We start from the raw sequence: 20,001 nt of genomic DNA, 5'->3' as shown, positions 1-20,001 counted from the left end.
TGCTGGCATGCTGCTCCACCTCTGCCACACCAAAGGGCAGCTGGCAAATGGGGCACGGCACCCAGCCATCAGGGGACAAGGAAGGCCAGGCTACAGCAGGTTCTTCTCCACTCTGGGAGGCATGTGTGGGGAGCAGATTCAGCAGGAAGTGACCTGTGGAAAGGGAAGGTGATATGGTTGTCACAAGCTCACTAGTGTTGGGATGATATGGGGTTTGGACTGACACCCTCCCTGATGGTTCTCATGGCAGCCTGGAAATACACTGTGATGCACCTCCAGTGCCAGGGCACTAGCAGGAGTGATGCGTCCCAGCTGTGGAACTGCCACCACTATCCCCATTTGCTGCTCAGTGTCCCCTGGCTACCAGATGACACCCCTGCCAAGCACCCACCTGAGCAGATGGGGCAGACACCTATCTCCCCATCACTGCTGGTCTGTCCTCTGTCATTCCTCCTGACTTCTCTCTCTTGGGGGCCACAGGCTCAAGCTCTTCCTTTCACCCTGGACATCCTTCAGGTGGCAGCTGGAGCTCTGCAGAGGGGTAACATGCTGGAGGTACCCTATGCCACATTCTGCCAGCCCAAAAGAGTGAAGGGCTGGGCCCAGAATTATCTGGGAAAGACTGAGAGCAGTAAACAGCCAGGGTGAGGGCAGGAGGAAGACAGTGACCCATGGGATTACCTGCCAGCAGGGCTGTGAGCACAGTGCCTGTCCAGCTGCCTGCAGGTACTCAAGGGAGCTGTAGGGACATCCAGTGCAGAGCCTGGGAAAAAGGCAGGAATGACAAACAGAGGACAGTTTGGGTTGGAGGAGATTTTAAAGCTCATCTTGTTCCAAGCCCCTGCCACCATGGGCAGGGACACTTTCCACTAGACCAGGTAGCTCTAAGTCCTATCAAACCTGGCATTGGAACACTTCCAGGGATGGGACAGCCACAGCTGCTCTGGACAACCTGTGCTGGTGTCTTACCACCCTCACAGGGAAGAATTTCTTCATAATATACCATATAACCCTGCCTTCTGTCAATTTGAAGCCACTACCTCTTGTCTTGTCCTCCCAGGCCATTGTCCGTCTCCAGTTATTTTGGAGCCCCTTTAGGCAGTGGAAGGGGCTCCCAATTCTCAGAACCTTCTTGTCTCCAGGTTGAACAGCCCTGGATGTTCCAGCTTGTCTCCACAGTAGAGGGTCTCCAGCCCTCAAGAGCATTTCCACAGCCTCTGGACTCATTCCAGTTGCTCCACACTCTTCTGATGTTGGGGGTCCCAGAGCTGGAGGCAGCTCTGCAGGTGGGCTCTCACCTGAGCAGAGCAGAGGGGCAGAATTCCCCCTTGCCCTGCTGCCCACAGTGGCTGGGAGCCAGCCCAGGACACAGCTGTGCAGATTCACTCACCTACCACTGCAGGAGCTCCCACATCCTTGGCCAGCAGCTTGGGTGACCCCCCAGGGTGCTCGTGCCAGCTCTGGGCCTCAGCACCTGGTTCTGCGCTGTCAACAGCACCATCCAGGCAGAGTGGCTGAGGTGGGCCAGGCTCCAGGCAGCCCCTTCCAGCTTCCACAGGCAGCTCCTCAGTTGCCTCTCCTCCCTGGATCTCCTGGGGATAGGGAGTGTCAGCCGTGCAGGAGGACAAAGCTGGCGGGAGCTGGGGCTCTGGGGTCCAAGGAAGCACCTCAAGGGGCTCCAGGCCACACTGTGCAGGGACAGGATGGGATGGAACATATAAATCAGGCCACGTAAATGCATGATTCAGGAAAGAAAGTCCTGTGAAAGGCAGGGCTGGAGCATTAGGGTCTGTCTGAGTGCTCAGCATCCTCCTATGGGACAAGGAGAGGCCCCAGGCAATCAAGGCAGGCTCCTTGTGCCCACCACTCTGGGCACAGCACCTAGCTCAGCCCAGCAAGCACTTCCTGAGCTTTTCATGGGGCACAAGTGGAGCCCACACATGGAGGAGCCTCCACACATGGAGGAGCAGCCCCTTCCTGCTGCCTCCCCATGGAGAGGGATACATGGAAGTGTGAGAGACACCTACTGTGTGGAGGGGTGGCCGTGGGGGGTCAGGCTCTTACCCCTGTGGTTTGCACAGGCGGATGAAGGAGAGCCCAAAGCAGCTGCATGGACCAAAGGGCTGGCTACAGGTGAGCTGCAGACTGCTGCAGTTCTGGAGACAGGCACACGACTGAACATGCCAAGTTCCTGCGACAAGAGCCAAAGTTTATTGATGGGCACCCCCTTTTATAGGGGCTTCAAAATTCCTGCACTTGAACATTTGATTGGCTGGGGTCTTAACGCCACCCAGCTCACCACCCAGTTAGATATCTGTATTCATGACTGAATGGGATTGGCTGCGCTCCCCTGTTTGAGTTCAAATCCAACTTATCACTGTCTTACCCAGGGACTTGTTTGCTTCTACTCTTTAACGAGCTAGGCTGGTCAAGTTGGGGTCTGTTACAGCCAGTTTTAACTGTGCAGCTTCAGACCAGCTGCAGCTGTCACAGCACGTGGTGCCATGTCTGCCCCACCATCAGCTCTGAGAAATCTGCTGTGGAGAAGAGCAGCTGGGGTGGATGGGGCACAGTACTGACCACTGTCCCAACACCACTCCTATCTCTGCTTGTTGGTCTGTTGCTGTGCCACCCAGGACACCTGGGGGATTATGGGCACAAGAAAGGGCAGGGAAGCAGAGCTGGTACAGCTTTCCTGAGGCCATAAACAACCCTAACCCCTGGTCTACCTGTCCTCTTCTACCTCCTATCAGCCACATACTATCACCAATCCCCCCCCATCAGCTCCATCCCACTACCAGGCCCACAACTCTTCCCTATGCCTTTTTCCTTTGGATCAATCCTTACCTTCCTAAAACATCTGAACCCTGCAGCGATTCTGGTCCAGCTTTGAGTCAGCTGGTGTCATCAGTGTGACAGTGGGCACCAAGGTGAGATAGGGCTGGTCACAGGGCCAGCATCCCACCACAAACTGCAGAAAGGTGCAGCTGTAGTTCCCGGGGGAGCAGCGAGAAGGACGGGGCAAAGGGGTTCAGAGCTGCTGACCCCATTGCGGGGCATGGTCCTGGCTTCTGCATGGGAGTGGGGAACAGGGAAGTATCAACATCAACATAGCCAATGGGACTGGCTCTCTTTAGTCACAGCTCCACGCTCAGCTGCCTGCTGTGATCCTTGGGGCAGCCGTATGCTGTCAGGGCCGTATGCTATCCTCACTCAGCAGGTTCTCTGCTGGGTACTTGGGGTCCTGCACACACAGCAGGGACACAGCATCATGTACCAACCCCTCCCTAAACACCCTCCCCTCCAGCTCTAGCTTGTTCTGGACAAGGGGAGAGACACATAATTCTCTGGTAACCTACAGGAACAACATCCAGTTTTGAGAAAGCAAAAATGATGTGAATCATTGCCCTTCAGCTTAACAAGGTGTGGTAGTTCTGCACCCTGTCATGCCTTGACCCACCTCTTCCAAGACCCAGCAGCTCAGACGGATCACCCCCCACACCCAGCCCCACAGAGGAAACCCCCAGGCACCTGGGAGGAGAAGGACACCATATAGCTGATTTTAACCAAAGCCATTCAGGATCCTTTGGAGACAACACTCTGCCAGAGCATAACTTCCCTTCAGATGCCGCCAGTGCCTGGTGGGCAGAGAGGTGAGTTTGATGAGCTTGGGCATCTCCTGGCTTTGGGACCATTCAGCAGCTCCCCAGTCCCATCCCACCGCCGCGGTGCCCCCCAGACCTGCCCCGCCACCCCTCAGGTTACCGTCCCAGCAGTAACCCCCATATCTAATTCAGTCCCCCAGCTCCCTTCAGCCACTCCTGTGCCCCCAGCTCACCCCACAACGCCCCATTCCCGCCCCTTTCTGCCACCCGGGTACCACCCACATCCAGCCCCAGCCCTACTCTACAGTGCCCTCAAGTCCTTACCCGCAATTCCCTTCAGCTCCACGGCCCGTGTTCCCAGACCCACAAACAACGCCTCAGAACTATTCTGCTATCGCTGCAGCTCCCTCGTCGTTCCCCACTTTCCCAGCCCTATTAAAACGCTGGCTCTGCCCCACAGCCTCTCCACGCTATTCGTCCACCCAGTGCTTCACCCCCCAGTCCCAGCCGCACCGATCTCCCGCCGCCCAAGCCACGGGAACCCCTGATCCCCGCTCCTCACTCCCGCCCCGCCGCTCTCCCGACCGTGCCCCGGGTCGAGTCCGGCCCGGGCCCGCCGCGGTGCCTGACGGGACACACAGCCCGCGGGCAGCGCCGCGCTACGGCCCCCGCGGGCGGAGCTCAGGAGCCGTCTGCCATCTGCGCCCGTTCCGGGACAGCGCGGGGCGGCGGCGGAAAGGGGCGGATGGGGGCAGGGCAGCGGCCCGGCAGCGCTGCCACGGTCGGTACTGCGGTGCGAGGCGGCCGGTGCTGTCGACGGGGGTTACGCGTCCCGCTGCGGGCCTACAAACGGGAGCCAGCCCCTAGCTGTGACAGCTCACCGCTTTTATGCGCCCGAAGTGGCGTGTCTGCCAGCCGTTCCACTCTTCCCCTCTCCTGATTGGTCGTCGGGGCAGCGCCGAGCCCAGCGATTGGCTCAAGGTGCGGCAGCTTGCCCGGTGATTGGCGGACGGCGGCGGAAGAGGCTGGCCAGTAGGGGGGCGGGGCAAGATGGCGGCTGTGCTGGAGGTGGAGGTTGGCGGCCCCGTTGAGCGTGAGGCGGAGGAGGTGTGGGGCTTGGGGCCGGCGGCGGGCGGTTTAGGCGGAACTGGGCAGGGGAGGCCAGGCCCCAGGCGCGGACGGGCTGCTTCAGCGCTGTGGGGTGCTCTGTGAAGGGGAGCCGCAGCGGACGTGGGTCCTGAGGGACGCGGGGTCCGGAAGAACGGGATAGGGATGTTCGCTGAGGGGCTCGGAGGGTCCCTGGAACGGGACGGCGGCGACTCTGGGTCACTCTGAGCTTGTAGACCTTTGGGGAAACTAGGTGTGGGGAGTGTCAGGGTGGGGGAGATCCTTGGTGTAGGAGGACAGGGTCAGGGTGGCCCTGGGAACTTCGGAGGGCCCATGGGATAGGGGACAGTGCGGGCTCGGGGGGCAGGAGCGCAGGGATGGAGGCATAGCTGTTGTTCCCGTGCTGGCTTCTAAATGTTCTTGGGGATGAAAAATTGCAAAACTGGGAAAAAAAAATCTGTCTGGAAAGATGGAATTAGAAGCAGAGTGGGAGCTCTGTCACAGTGTGTGTGCCACTTTCCGGCACTGCTGCCCTGGGCTTTGCAGTGGCTTTTCACCGTCCCCTGTGCTTCATGCTTGGGAGTTTTTTTTCCACTTGTAGAGAACCAGGAAAACTTGGTTCCATCCTGTCTGTGCTGTGGGAGCAGATGCGCAGGGGTCATAAGTTCACTTAGCTTGTATAGTCAGGTAATTTTTTTGTGCCTTTCCTCATGAATTGGTGGTGTGACTTAAATATTGTCAGATGCTGATGGTTGTTTTGGAGAAGATTCCTGGCAGGGCCCAGTTGTGGAGATTCCCTAGTGCATGGCTGAGCTCTGGGAGCTTGTACCTCTGCTCTGTGCCCTGTGTTGCTGCCGGAGAGTGGTGCAGTGGGGTGATGGGAGGATTAAATCCCAGATCAGTCACTCTTGAGTTGCTAATGGTTATATTTTAAGATACTCCTTGGTGACTTTGTATGTAAAAATGTGGAAGATACAAATCTGTGATCCTCAGAAGTGAAATTCCCACTTTTCATTCCATCAGGGCGTGGCAGAGAGGGCACCACAAGGAAGCAGCAAATGAGGAGCTGCATATAGGACTGTGCTTATCCCTGTGATTCCACAAATTGTTGGTGCAAAACCTATCTGCTTGTGCTCTCCTGAGGTCTTGGCAGCTCTTTGGGCAGATCAGTTTGCTGATGAGCCACTCATGGTGGGGACTGAAAGCAGTTTAACATTCCACCAGAATAAAGGCAAGTGTCCCATGGCCCTGGCTCTGCCTGTGCAGGGGCAAAGGTTTAATTTCAGTTATCCAAATGTTTGGTCAGTTGGGAGATTTCCGCTCCCTGCTCCTTGTTCCTGCATCTTATGAGCAGAAAAAATGCAGAATTGAGATTCCAAAATCTCTTCAGACTTTCACTAGAATATGCCTCATCCCACCCTGCCTTGGTTGGACTTACAGCACTGTGGAGATTTATTTTCCCCATATTTCAGGTTATTCCTGGTAGGTGCTGGGAGACAGAGACTGAAGTTGGGGCAATGGGAAAGTGAGATCAAGGCTGTTGGTTGCTCTGGAGCTTTGAACTGAAATCAGCAGCTGCTTATTCTCCATCCTCAAGGCATTCTTCTTGCCTCCTCTGGAGATTTAGAGCATAAGTGGATTACAGTCAGCTCTCAGTGGTGTGTATGTTTGCCCAGAGATCCTCCCAGCTCCCTGGGCTGTGAGGAATGTGTGGCTCCAGCTTTGCTGTTATCCATATAAACAGTTTTTGTGTTTTTCTCAAGGAGGTTATTCTGTGACTGTCCCAGTGGTGAGGATCACAGGTTTGTGGAGGCTTTGGGGCATCAGCTCCTGCAGAAAACCAGGGAGTGGCACAAGGTTCTTCCAAAGGCCATGATGCCATGTCCAAGGAGAGGATTAGACTTTAATCCTAGATATCCAGTTTCTCCTAGTCATCACCTGGAAGAGGCTGAGGTTTTTGAGAGGATCATGAATTACAGAGGAGACAGAGAGAAGAAAAATTGTTCTTAATTCCTTTTCTTTAAAACAAAAAGTTTGTCTGAGAGCTGTAGTTGTTAGCACACTGGGTCCTGTGTTGGTATGGCAGCTGAAGGATGCTGAAACAGGAGTAGGCTGGTGTTGAACACTTGGTAGAGCTGATCTTCAGCTGCTTCAGTCACCCTAAATGTTGTTGTCAAACTCCTCTTGGTAAAGGGAGATTTAGGAGTAGAGGTTCTTCTACCTGGCTGTTGGGGTTTGAAGGAGACCCAAAAGACTCAAAAACTGCACGTTAAAATCAGACAACCCCAAACTAGATGTGGAATGAATGCTTGCTGGCAAGAGCAGGTGCTTCCTTCACCATTCCTGTGCATTTTTAGCTCTAACCCAAAACTTTTGTGCTGAGTGTGCAGATCAAGGAAGGGTTAACTGGAAGGTCTGACTTAGGGTGGCTGCTCTGCCAAGTCCTGTCTGACAGTCATCAGATCCCTCTCAACATCCCTTCTGTCACGTCCTGGCCCCCCTTAATAAAGTTATTTCAGGAGCTTTGAGCTCTGGGGAATCTGGTGAAGCTCAGTCCTTGTACTTGAGAGAAAACTGTGTCCAGAGCCACGGATCCCTGATTGGCTTGGGAGCACAGCTCAGAAGAAGACTGTCTGAGGCAGCAGTGTTTCCACAGGATTTGGAGCTGAGGCATCTTGAATGCATTTACTGGAAGAATTTGGAGATCCAGGGAAGACACCAAGGGAAAGAGGCTGGTAAATATCCCAGTCTCCAAGATGGGACCAACACTGTGGAGTGGCTGCTGGTGTGGAACAAGGGAGTGAGCTGAGCCACCATATAGAAATGAAAATCATTGCTGTGGTTGGAAGGTGCTTGTCAAACGTCTTCATCCAGCAAGGGTGGGGGCAGAGCCTGGGAGGAGTGGGAGTCTCGTGGTGGGAGGCAGTGGGAGCACCCAGGTGACTCTCAGAGCTTGTAGAGGGATTGACCTGTGCTTGAGCCAACAAGCACTAGGGGTTTCTCAGAGTCTCCTGTGTGCAGTGACTAGCAAACATTTTAACATCTCCTTTTTTCCTCTTTGTTTGGAGCAGTTGTTGCTCCAAATTACATTGCAATTACTGAACTGATGGATCTGGGTGTGGCTGCTTTAGGAACAGAGGTACTTAGGGAATTTGGTTGATACAAACACCCTTCTTTGGTGTCAGGTTGTCACCACCTTCCCTTGGCTTCTGATGCAGTTCAGCAAGCTCCAAAAAGGATTTTCATAGCTTTAGATTTTGCATCTAAGTCCTGAAGTGTTTCTTCAGGACTTGATTCTCAAGGGCAGGTTGAGTTTCTTGCAGGTGTTGCTCTGGGGTGAAACTCAGCAGATGTTCCACATCAGGCAGATGGATTGCTGTGGTGTGTTTTTCCCTACCTCCTTGCCCTGGGGTAAAATTAGGTGCCACAGAGAAAATGAGGCAGCTGTGCATCCTCAGCTGAGCCTGGCTGTGATCAGAGCTGCTGCCTGGGAGACACCTGTGTGCTGGTGATGGTGACCAGGCAGGTGAGGTGACTGCTGCACCAGCCTGTGGAGAGCCCCAGCATAAAGGCTGGATCCAAGCCTGTAACCCTGTACCCAGTGGGGTGAGGTGGAGCTCATTCCTGTGTACACATCTCTGGTGTGTGCAGGAAAGAGTGATAACAGTCTGTGCTATGGCTTGCTTCCAGCCTTCATCTCCAATGCCTCAGCAATACTGGAGTGTCTCCAGCACTGTGAGGATTTGTAAACCCCACATGTATGTTTCCAGCACAGATGAATTGATTGATTTAATCTGAGTTTGTGTCTCACCAAGAAAAGGTGATGGGAAGAGCTGTGGGATTCCCTCCCCAGTGCCATAGGTCAGGGTGTGCTGCCTGGTCAGTGGCCCTGGGTGAGGACATGACTGGTGCTGGAGGCTCCTCAGCTGTTAGTTGAAGATATCAAGGGAAGGTTTTGCCCAGACAAACTGTGAAGTCCCCATCCCTGGAGGTGTTCAACAGCAGGTTGGATGGTGCTTGGAGCAACCTGGTCTAGAGGACGTGTCCCCATGGGAGGAGGGTTGGAGTAAAATGACCTTTACAGTCTCTCCAACTCAAAGCATTCTGTGGTTCTGTGATTCTATATAATGCTCCAGGTGAAAGCAGAAATGCAGTGTTGAAGCTCCCGTTATTCCTCCCCTGTCCAAAACTGAGAGTATTCACACTTTTTGTGAATATTACTGGAGAAGATGGGATACAAGTATCCATTGTCAATCATCACTAATAACAGCAGCTCCCCTTGCTCTCCATAGCTTCTGCCTGTGATGTTTGGGAGGAATTTCCAGTTATCTCAGCAAAGCAAGGCCTAAATCTTTCTTTTACTGTGACTTTGAAATCTTTTTGACATCGATTTGTTGCTGGTGTGTGACATACTGTCCCCTGTCCTGCAGCTTAGTGGGATTTTGGACTCCTACCACTGGTGGGAGCATTGGCTTCACTGGGATCACCACTCTGTGCCCTGAGACACCTGGCTGGGTTGTGAATGTGGGATTTAAGCCAGTCGTTTTGTTCTAGTCACATGGGATGTTGGACAGAGCCTCGGCTCCAATAAAATATGGGAGTGTAGGTAAGGCAAAGGAGCAGGGAGAGTCACTGCTCTTCCTGGGAAGGTGAAGGACAGCTGTGGGCTGTGCTGGCACTGTGGGCATTTGGAGGTTTCTCATTTAAAGCATCTGAGTCCAGAGTTTCCCAGCAGCTGATTTCATGGGCGTTTTTTTTTTCTCCCTAGATCGATCTTTCACACTTGTCCCCAGAGGAGAGATGGAGGTGAGTTTTGGGAGCTGATTTGGAGCATACAGCTCAATTGAGCTCCTGCTACTGACCAGAGCAAGAGCAGCACAGCCTGTGATCACAGCTGGGCAGGAAAGGATCACCATTTTTTGATGGGGGGAAGTATGGACTGTCTTAAAAGGCAATAGTTTTTTTTCTTTTAAACTGCTGCTAAATATAAAATCACAAAATAGTTAAGGTTGTAAAAGCCCTCTGAGATTACAGAGTCCAGCCATTCAGCACTGCCGAGGTCATCACTAAACCGTGTCTCCAGGTGCCACATCTGCATGTCTGTTAAATCCCTCCAGGGATGGGGACTCCACCACTGCACTGGGCAGCCTGTCCTTGGGCTGGACAGCTCTTTCTGTGTAGAAATTTTCCCAATATCCATCCTAAACCTCTCCTGGCACAACCTGAGGCCATTTTCTCTTGTCCCATCACTTGTTAGCTGGAAGAAGGGCCCACCCTCCTGTAAGGACCTGTAGACAGCAAGAAGATCCCTCCAACCTTCCTTTGGTCCAGGCTGAGTGCCCCCAGCTCCCTCAGCCATTCCTCACCAGACTTGTGCTCTTGACCCTTCTCAAGCTCTTTTACCCTTCTCTAGACACTCTCCAGCCCTTCAATGTCTGCCTTATAGTCAGGGGCCTGAAAAATTCCTCTTTTTTCCTAAAAAAACAAATTTAATCCAGATGCTTCTTGAAAATCACAGTCAGACTGGACTCTCCGTATTGCACCAGCACAGGCTGGGGGCTGACTTGCTGGAGCAGCTCTATGGAGAAGGACCTGGGGGTCCTGGTGGAGAACAAACTGTCCCTGAGCCAGCAGTGCCCTGTGGGCCAAAGAGGCCAATGGGATCCTGGGTTGCATTGGGAATAGCATTGACAGCAAGTCAAAGGAGGTGATCCTGCCCCTCTACTCAGCCCTGGTGAGGCACCTCTGGGAGTGCTGTGTCCAGTTCTAAGCTCCTCAGGACAAGAGAGACAGGGAGGTCCTGGAGTGGGTCCTGTGGAGGCTGCAGAGATGATGAGGGGATCAGAGTGTCACTCTTATCGGGAGAGGCTGAGGGAGCTGGGGCTGTTCAGCCTCAAAAGGAGATGACTGACAGGGGACCTCATCAATGTCTGTCAGCTCTTAATTCCATCTTGTTTTTCGGTCAAACAGCACAAGCTGGGCAAAGAAACCCCAGGTGTCTGGCAAGTATCAGGCTGGAAATCACTTGTTCCAGAAACTCAAGGTGGATAGAAGCAATTTGCTGGGGTTGTGAGGGTTTTTCCAGATGTCACCTTGTTCCCCCCACTCTCCCCGCTGACCCTTCCAGCCTTTCCCTTGTTGGACAAGAGAGAGAACAGTGTTAGTGGTTCCAAAACTGGGCTGAGGGTTTGGTATTGAGAATTAGCATACACTCTGGGTCAAACAGGTGCAGTGTGCTCTAGGAAGATGCTGCTTGATCAGGAAGGTTGAGAGAGATGACCTCACTGGAGGTCCCTTCTAACCTTGCCCATTCTGGGATTGCAAGTTATGCCAACTGTGCACTCCATGTTCATTAGTTCGGGTACGTCAGTGGGAGTTCACCATCTCCTTCACGCTCACATGGGCAAAATAGTATTCTTGGTTTTCACAGCGTAGAAATGAGCTGGTCTCAGAGCAGCCTTTTGTCCCTTCCCCTCTGGATTGTTCACAAACACAATTCTTCTTAGTGCTGTTTTTCCATCTGGTCTTCCTGGCTCTCCTGAGGTGTTTGTACCCCAGCATGCAGTCTGTGCCAGTGTGCTCTTCAGCCACCTTTTCCTGGTTGTTGCAGGGTGGAGCATGTACGGATGCATGCCAAGCACCGTGGGCACGAGGCAATGCATGCCGAAATGGTCCTCATCCTCATCGCCACACTTGTGGTGGCACAGCTCCTCCTGGTTCAGTGGAAGCAGCGGCACCCTCGCTCCTACAACGTAAGTTACCCCTACAGCCTGCATGGGAGTGCTGAGTGATGCCCTCCTTTTGCTGATGAGAAAAGTGTTCCTGGTTTTTCTATTGTCTGCTGTCGATTCCCTTGTTTTCCCAGCATCCCCTTGTTTGTCCCAGGACGTTGGGGATTCTAGCTAGGGATGAGGATGGATGACTCTGAAGGCCTCAGGTTTCTGCTGGAAGTGATGCAGATAACTCAGTGTGACACAGTGCTTTCAGTCAGGGATGGACAAGCAGATCCTGGAGGTTGTCCTGAGGGAAGCTGTGTTTTGTGGGTGCTTCCTTGGAAGCAATGGGGGCTTCTTGCTGCTGGCAGCCTGGGTTTGATGGTTCCTGCAGCACTCTGCTGAGCAGACCTGCCACTTGCTGATGCCACCAGCTTGTCTGAGTCTGTTAGTTACCTAAAGCAATTTCACTCTGACTTCCTGGTCATAATAATAATATTGATTTAATGTTTACAGGTAGTACTTGCCGTCCTCTCTGAACTTTAAACTAAACCTGTTTGCCTGTTTCCCTCCAGCAGCACTGTGGGAGCTCAGCTGCACAGCTGTAGATCCTTTTGGGAATAGGCTGTAGTGCAGAGGCAAGCCAAAACCTTCTTGCCTTATGTAATAACTGTCTGAGGTGTCTGTGATTGCAGTGTTGGGATCCTGGGAAGGTGATGGTTTATGTAGCTGCCTTACAACAACTAGTTGTGTGCATCATCTCCCATGCATTCTTCTGGAGATGATTCCTCTGTGTTCTCCTGCCAGCTGTACCCTTTGCTCCCAAAAATCACGTGGCTGCTGCCTCTGACTCCCTCACAAAGTCATGGAACTGTTTGAGTTGGAAAAGCCCTCTGAGATCATTGAGTCCAGCTGTTACTCCTACACTGCCAAGCCCTGCACTAAACCTTGTCCTTAAGTGCCACATCCACATAACTTTTAAATCCCTCCAGGGATGGTGACTCCATCACTGTCACAGGCAGCCTGTGCCAGGGTTTCACCACCCTTTCTGGGAAGAAATTTTCCCAATATGCAACCTTAACCTTCTCCAGCAAAACTTGAGGCCTTTTCTTAGTGTCCTGTCACTTGTTTCCTGAGAGGATGGACTGAGCCCCACTTGGCTATAACCTATTTTCAGGTAGATGCAGAGAACAGGAAGGTCCTCTCTGAGCTTGCTTTTCTCCAGGCTGAGCCTCCCCAGCTCCCTCAGATGCTCCCTGTCCAACTCATGTGCTGAGCTTTGAGTTCTTCCCTAGGTACCCCAGGTCAAACCTCCCCAGGTTCCTGGTGCAATTCAGGGCCATTTGATGCAGGCAGGAGAACGGCTGCCACAGCTAACAGTGTGTTTCTGATGTCTGAGGAGCAGAGAACGAGCTTCAAATGCCTTTCCTCTGTTCCTGCAGATGGTGACCCTCTTCCAGATGTGGGTAGTGCCTCTGTATTTCACTATCAAGCTGAACTGGTGGCGGTTCCTGGTGATCTGGGTGCTCTTCTCAGCAGTCACAGCTTTTGTCACTTTCCGGGCAACTCGAAAGCCTCTGGTACAGACAACACCCAGGTTTGTCTGCTGTTCCTGGGAAACTCCTCAGCCGCAGGGTAACCATTACAAGGATCTCTTTCCAGTTTCCCTGCACAGATGTGTGTTAAGCTTTGCACCCTTGGAGTGTGAGAACCCTGCACATGTGTGAAGGGTGTGAAGCCCTTAGCTGGCAGCCAGCCCAATATACCTGGTACCTGGGTGGGGCTGGAAAGGTGGATTCCATGTGGGATGGTGTCCTCACCCAAGGCATTCCCAGCATGCTTCCTTATGGCCTTTGGAGATCATGAGGTTTTTAGTTTGGAAGTCAAGATTGTGAGCAGCCCGTGACAGGTTGAATTAGGAACGTAAAGCTCTTGCCCATGTGTAAGGGTAGGTGAAGTGTCTGCAAAAACACAACAGGTGTGAAAAATAAAACTCTTCAGATGATTGGCATACTTTCATTGAGGAAAAAATGAAGTAATGAAATTCTTTTTTAAAATTCTTTACAGACTGGTTTATAAATGGTTTCTACTAATATACAAGATCAGCTATGCTACTGGGATCGTGGGGTACATGGCTGTCATGTTTACGCTTTTTGGACTTAACCTATTATTCAGGTGAGTGAATTTTTCAGCTCCCACTCCTGGGGCGATGGGGTGGAACACACCTTTGGCTATTACTCTGCAAAATCAGTTTACTTGGCAATCTGATTAATGGGGCCAAAGAGATTATTGGGGTGTCCTTTCACTCCTGGGAGGATGACAGGTGAGGTGCTGGTACCTGAACTGGTCTGGGTTGCTGGAGAGCCCTTCTTCCAGCTCACTTGTTGGAAGCTCCCCCAGCTCTGGAGGCAGCAGTGGCATTGGTTTTTTTGCTATACTGCAAGAAGCAGCCAGTCCATGGGTCGTGGCAGAAGACTCTAGCCCAAACCAGCTTCATCGTTAGAGAGTTTGACTACTTCTCTGGAATAATACATTCTCTAGAATATGATTACAGTGTCTTTGCCCTCAAAAAAACCCTGTTGATGGTTTTTCTGTTGTAGAATCAAACCCGAAGATGCAATGGACTTTGGCATCTCCCTCCTCTTCTATGGTCTTTACTATGGAGTGCTGGAACGGGACTTTGCTGAGATGTGTGCGGATTACATGGCCTCAACCATCGGGGTGAGTTCACGATGGACTGTACCCCAGGCCAGAGTTGTGCCCATATCAGGAGGCCTGAAACTTGCTGGTCTCAGCAGCAGATTTGGCTTCCCTCGAATGAATTTCCCCCCTCATGGAAGGGTCCCTGGATCTAATGTAATAAGAGTTGCTCTGAGATCCTTACTGAAGAGTGCAGCCTCTGCAGGGTTCCATCTCCAGGACAAGAAGTTCTTTCCTCTGAGGGTGGTGAGACACTGGCACAGATTTCCCAGAGAAGCTGTGGCTGCCCCATCCACTGGAAGTTTACCAGGCCAGATTGGATGGAGTTTGTAACAACCTGGATTTGTGGAAGGTGTCCCTGCCCATGGAAGGAGGTTATACTGGGTGACCTTTCAAGGTCTCTTCCAACCCAAGCCATTTTCTGATTCTATGGAGAAGTGGAATGATCTGTTTAGCCCTGCTAAACTGACAAATATTTATTTTCCTGGGCATTTAAAATCTCCAGTGCCAATGAACACTCCCATTTCTGACACCACTGTGCTTGTATTAACATGTGACCTGCAGCCACCAGGGAAGGATTCCCACTGTGGGCTTCCTTCCTTGTACCTGCTGCAACTTTAGCTGTCCCTGTGGACAGAGGACGCAGTGGCCTAAAATCTGTAGCCCACCCACCTGATATCAAAATAACCCACTCCACCAAAAATACATGACCTAGGACACCAGTGGAGTAGGTAATGTTTCTTCTTTTCAGCAGCTGTTTAGGGTCTTGGACTTCGTGTTTCCATCTTTCTGAGCTTTCTGCTGCTGCTCCTTGAGGTTCTGCTCCAGCCCCTGGCCTGCCACACTAGGACACCTTGGCACAGGGTCTCTCTTAGATTCTCAGGGCTCTGTCGGATGTTCAGAGCAAAGCTGTGCCAGTGCTCTGCCAGAGGCATGTTTTGCTGATGGTACTAAACCAGGAGGAGCTATGACCTCCTTGGAGAGAGAGCTGGACAGATGAGAGTTGGGCAAGCTCCAGCTGTGTGAAATTTAACAGGGGCAAGTGCCAGATTCCCTACCTGGGAAGGTGTAATCCTGGTTATAGGTACAAATTTGGGAGCAAGAGTCCAGAGAGAGTTCTATGGAAAGGGATTAGGGAGTTAGAGTTCACAGCACAGCAAGTCAGTAGTGTGTCCTGACAGCTAAAAGGGGCCAGCTGTGTCCTGGGGTGCATCAGGCACAGCATCAGTGTGTGGCCAGGGGAGGTGGTTGTTCAGCCGTGAGGAAAGGGAGTGAAGCTGAATCGGGGAGGTGCAGGTTGGACATGGGGTAAAGGTTATTTACCCAGAGGGAACAGGCTCCCTAGAGACATGACCATGTCATCAAGTCTGCCAGAGTTCAGAGTCCCTTAGCCATATGGTTTAGTTTTAGGTAGTGCAGTGGAACAGGGAGTTTGACTCAATGATCCTGAGGGGTCCCTTGCAGCTGGAGTGTGTGGGACCTGGTTTTGTGACTGCACTCTCCGTGTTATGTCAGGCCTGTGCTGAGCTGTGAGGCTTGGAAATAGAGAGGGGTGGCTGCTCTGTGCTTTGCTGAATGAGTGTCAGGGACCTGCAGGGCTGGAGGTGGGGGCTGTATCTGACTGGCAGCCCAAGGCTGTTATTTTGGGTCAAAGTTGTGACCACCAGTTTGTCCTGCTCTCTTCCCCAGCCTCTGCCCTGGGTGCATGGTCCTGACAGGCAGCTGAAAACCCACCTGGCTGTTGGGGAGCAAAGAGGGCTGACCTCTTGACATGGGGAGGGGGTGCATGGGGCTGGGGTGTGATGGGCCACTGCATCACTGAGCAGCTGTCCTGTTGTAGTTGTTTCCCGCAGCTGGACCTGTAACAAAGTTTTTAAGCCCCAAAGGCCAAGGCTGGACTCCTGGGATGCTGACCCCAGCCCTCCTTAGAGCTTAGCTGTGCCACCGTGGGTGTGGGACACGTGCCCTGCCACTGTCACTGCTCTCCCTCTGCTCTGTCCTTGCTCAGTTCTACAGCGCCTCAGGGATGCCCACCAAGCACCTCTCTGACAGCGTCTGTGCCGTCTGTGGCCAGCAGATCTTCGTGGATGTCAATGAGGAAGGGATCATTGAGAACACCTACCGTCTCTCCTGCAACCACGTGTATCCTTCTCTGCAGGTGCCAGCCCCCTGCCTCACTAGCCCCATTCTGGGGTGGGCAGCAGGGAGCTCCTGCCCCATGGCTTCTCCCGCACTGGGTGAAGAAATGCCTGTTCTGGGACATGGGGCTGTCTGGCTGAATTTGCATGTGATCTGTGGCTGTGTCAGCACTGACTTGGCATGGGAAGAGGTGTCCCTGAAATTACTTCGTCGCCCCTCTCAAGTGGTTGTTTCCTCTTCCTTCTCATCCCCAGCTCCCTTTGCTGAGCCATGGAGCTGCACCTCAGTTTTTACGTGCTTTTGACAAATCTGCTGTGACCCATCTGCCTGGCAGTGCCCCCAGCAGATCCTCTGGTGGAAGTGATGGTGTGAGGTCAGGACATGAGGCATCCCTGCTCCATGCCACACTGCCCCTCATCAGAGATGTGTTGCAGTGGGTCTATAAGGAAGAACTGTGGGGAAGCACTTCTGGCCCCCTCTGAAAACATCCCCCTGGTCCAGTACTGCTGATTGCTACCTGCTCTGGCCACAGCCCAGCTCTTTCCTGCTTCTCCAGCACTCCTCCAGGGTTTCCAGCACACTGGACTCACTCAGCTCTTCCTGTCAGCTGATTGATGGGAAGTGGGTTTTGAAACTGGAAGTACTGGTTAGTGCTCACTCCCAGCTGGGATGGCAAGTCGGGGTTTTTTCCCTGTGGTGATTCAGTGTAGAGATGGGATGTCCTCTGGCACTGTGTGCGTTACTGCCTGCGAGGTGGTTTCCAAACTGGGCTTGAGCAAAGGTCATGCTGGCAAAACAGGAGCCTAAATTTAACTCTTGAGAGCTATTGGTGAGATTTATGGCTGACACTGTGCAGGGGCCTGGGACTGCAGCAGCTTGGAGTGGTGTGGCTGCAAGAGGAGCTGGTTGGTGCTCCTGGTGGTCCTCAAGGGTGATGGCTGGCTGGGCACTCCTGCATCTGTGGCTCCAGGGCTGACAAGGAAGTGATTCCTGTTGCTGCTGTCTGACATTCTTCCATGGTTTGAGCAGCAGAGATATTCTGGGGAAGGTCTGTTTGCTCTGTGACATCCCTATACATGGCAGAGTCAGCTGCAGCCACCTCATATTTTCCTGTAACTTCTCCAGGCTGTGCTCAGGTTATGCAAATCCTTTTGACAGAGCATAGCAAGCACCTGTAAGTCAGACCCTTACTTACAGAGAAATTCCTTAAATGTTAATCTCCAGGAAGCCTTTGAAGAAGGTTTCCAAAATGCATGCAGTTCACAGAGCTCTCCCAGGCTGTCCAAACCTTCTCAGTGCTTGGGCACCATCACCAAAGAGTTTCAGTCTCCCTGGTGCCCATGCATTGGTCAGGGCCTTCATACTGCCACCCTGGCTCTGTTGTGCTGCCCCATGAGCTCCTTCTGCTCTCCCTGGAAGCTGCTGCACCTTCTGGGAAAGGGCTGTGGTTTTGCAATGCACCATCCTCATGTGGGGGGATGTTTCCAGTGGTCTGGGGGAACTTCCTTGGCCTTGGTGGTTTCTTCCACACTGAGCCATGTACCCCCTCTTCTTCCAGTTCCCCTTAACGTGCCACTCCCCAGGTTTCATGAGTTCTGCATCCGGGGCTGGTGCATTGTCGGGAAGAAGCAGACGTGTCCATACTGCAAAGAGAAGGTGGATCTCAAGAGGATGTTCAGTAATCCGTATCCTTTCTCCTGCTGGGAGTCAGCACTTTGGGAAAGGAAGCAGTAGGTAGAGCACACAAGGGGTGAGAGACTTGCCTGGCACCCTCAGTAGGTTTCTGCAGCATGTGGCTCTGGCAGAGACCCTGCAAAACCCAGGGCAAGCCTGGCCACAGCTGTCCCTCCATGAGGACTCATGTCTGTCCTTCCCCAAGTGCTTGTCCATCCCTCTCTGGGCACCTGTGTTCTCTGTCCCTGCTTTGGGGCACCTTTGGGTGGCTTCTGGGTGGGCCATGCTTCTCTCATCCATTTCCCCACGACTCTTTAACTCCTTCCTGCGCAGCTGGGAGAGGCCGCACGTCATGTACGGGCAGCTGCTGGACTGGCTGCGCTACTTGGTGGCCTGGCAGCCGGTGATCATCGGACTGGTCCAGGGAATCAACTACATTCTCGGGCTGGAGTAAGGGCAGGTGGTGGGGAGCCGCAGAACCACAAGAGGACATTGCCACCAGGGATGCTGGCTTTGCTCCGTCACCTCTCAGGACCTTGGCCACCACCAAGGACAGCAACATCAGGGCCCCTCCTGCTGGGGCTAGGGAAGGATTTTTTTAAAAAGCAATTATTTTAATGAGCATATTTAAAACTTTCTATTGCAGCCACAAAGAGACACTTGTCCCCTTTCCCTGTCTCTGTCCAGCCCTTTGCAGGGCCCTCCTGGGCTGAGCTTTGGGCTGGGGGCTGTTCTCCAGCTCCTTCCTGCCACTCTGTCAGGGGAGGTCATGGCAAGAAGGGCCAAGGCTTTGTCGGCTTCCAACGCCAGCACCCTGGAGCAGCCTTGCTGGAAGTGAGGATGGGATGTAGGGGCTACAGAGGAGAGGCTGGAACCCAGTGCCCTGAAAGAGGGGATGGAAAGTCACCTGGCTACCCAGCAGCAACCAGGCTGCTCTCCAGCATGGTGATGGTGGGCTCTGCCTTGGGGAACCCTTTTATATGCTCCCAGATTTTCTGTGTTCCTCCCTGGAGTCCAGCAGTGTCCCCTGACTGCTCAGGGGGTTCAGCCAAGGCATGGAGTGGGGCCAGTGCTGTTCCTCTCTGTGCCCTTTTGGGTGATGGTAATGGTACTTCACGAGCAGGTGCCCTGCCCCAGGGCGCAGGTCTGTCCTCACTATATTGCTCTTGGCACTGCAACAAAAGGGATGGAGTGAAGGTTGGGCTGGCGCTGGCGTTTCCCGGCTCCAGCATTACTCCATGACATCCTCCTGGCCTTGCTGGTAGGAGCTATGCCAAAGTACTGCTGGGGCAAGTGGCCTTGGGCTCAATTTTTGTTAGTGGGTGGGGGCAAAGTCCCCAGTCCCAGGGCCAGCGGTGGTATTTTGGCATGTGGAGGCTTGAGTCATATTCCCCGAGGGCACTGGGGTCTGGTGGAGGGCTATAAGGCAGCTCCTGGCTCAGGGGATTTGGGAAGTGGCCACAATGGTGACATGGCTGTGGGTGCTGTGTTCCCCCTGGGGACCTCCAGCACCGTGCTGCATCCTCTTGAGTTTTCTTTTGGGTGAGACCACATTGCAGTGTTGTGCCAAACACCAAAATAAGAGCCCTGGAAACGGAGATGTGGCCCTGGGTTTTTCTTGATCATCTTCCTTGCTGCAGGGCATGGAAGGTTCCTCCTTTCATCTCTCCTAGGGGAAGGATATTGGGTGGATGATGACCAAGCACCCATCTGCATTCCCTGCAGATGCTCACCTCATAAAAGAAGTGAGCACTCATCTGCATTCCCTGCACACCTTTTTTACCCGCTAGCATCCAGAGCTAAGCTGGTTGTATCGATGGAAGCAGGAAGGTGGCAGAGGAGCTGGGTGCTGCCCTGGGGGCCACCTCTGATTCATCACTGCCCATTTGACACCCGTGGTTGCGTGAGGAGGATGCAGCCAGTGGCCTTATCCCAGCAGGAGGCTGGGAATGTATTGCACTTGCCAGGTCTCCATAACATTCCTATTCCTGCCACCTTCCTTCTCTGCTGGGAATGGAAAACAAAACTCACTGGGAGTTCAGGGACTTTTTTCCAAGACTTGC

General features: G+C 53.0%; 2 protein-coding genes across 14 annotated transcripts; one reads left to right on the top strand and one right to left on the bottom strand.

Annotated features, from left to right (window-relative positions):
* Positions 1-14: 14 nt before the first annotated feature.
* LOC121354719 (putative short transient receptor potential channel 2-like protein) lies at positions 15-3,786 on the bottom strand. Its single transcript, XM_041469538.1, is given in 10 exon segments — positions 15-153; positions 392-531; positions 682-763; positions 1,391-1,688; positions 2,065-2,191; positions 2,387-2,409; positions 2,856-2,987; positions 3,091-3,194; positions 3,197-3,355; positions 3,766-3,786. Coding segments are annotated over 7 exon segments (864 nt in total). The 3' UTR covers positions 15-153; positions 392-531; positions 682-763.
* Positions 3,787-3,934: 148 nt separating this feature from the next.
* RNF121 (ring finger protein 121) lies at positions 3,935-19,534 on the top strand. Of its 13 annotated transcripts, none has more exons than XR_005955322.1 (10): positions 4,637-4,712; positions 7,369-7,447; positions 9,481-9,518; positions 11,323-11,464; positions 12,868-13,060; positions 13,493-13,600; positions 14,026-14,146; positions 16,134-16,283; positions 16,519-16,910; positions 17,823-17,949. XR_005955322.1 is itself a non-coding variant. In XM_041469506.1 (10 exons), exons 1-10 carry the CDS (start codon positions 4,656-4,658, stop codon positions 18,390-18,392), a joined length of 1,095 nt encoding a protein of 364 aa, XP_041325440.1. In that variant the 5' UTR covers positions 4,637-4,655; the 3' UTR covers positions 18,393-19,534. The 13 variants fall into 13 exon arrangements, 12 of the variants coding, with proteins under 12 accessions (XP_041325442.1, XP_041325444.1, XP_041325440.1 ...); XM_041469506.1 differs by lacking the exon at positions 16,519-16,910 and adding an exon at positions 18,272-19,534 and having other exon boundaries at positions 16,134-16,267; positions 17,848-17,949; XM_041469507.1 differs by lacking the exon at positions 16,519-16,910 and adding an exon at positions 18,272-19,534.
* The last annotated feature ends 467 nt before the right edge of the window (positions 19,535-20,001 follow it).

Source organism: Pyrgilauda ruficollis, unplaced genomic scaffold (genome assembly GCF_017590135.1).
Source record: "Pyrgilauda ruficollis isolate IOZ18807 unplaced genomic scaffold, ASM1759013v1 scaffold236, whole genome shotgun sequence".
Classification (NCBI taxonomy): domain Eukaryota; kingdom Metazoa; phylum Chordata; class Aves; order Passeriformes; family Passeridae; genus Pyrgilauda; species Pyrgilauda ruficollis.
This window is presented reverse-complemented; position numbering and strand designations above follow the sequence as displayed.

Excerpts from the sequence above, each read along its gene's own strand:
- RNF121 (XM_041469504.1), top strand. The coding sequence starts at position 4,656 with ATGGCGGCTGTGCTGGAGGTGGAGGTTGGCGGCCCCGTTGAGCGTGAG. Across the intron at positions 7,448-9,480 it reads ACACCAAGGGAAAGAGGCTG|ATCGATCTTTCACACTTGTC; the intron begins GTAAATATCCCA and ends TTTTCTCCCTAG. Across the intron at positions 16,284-16,518 it reads ACGTGTATCCTTCTCTGCAG|CTCCCTTTGCTGAGCCATGG; the intron begins GTGCCAGCCCCC and ends TCTCATCCCCAG.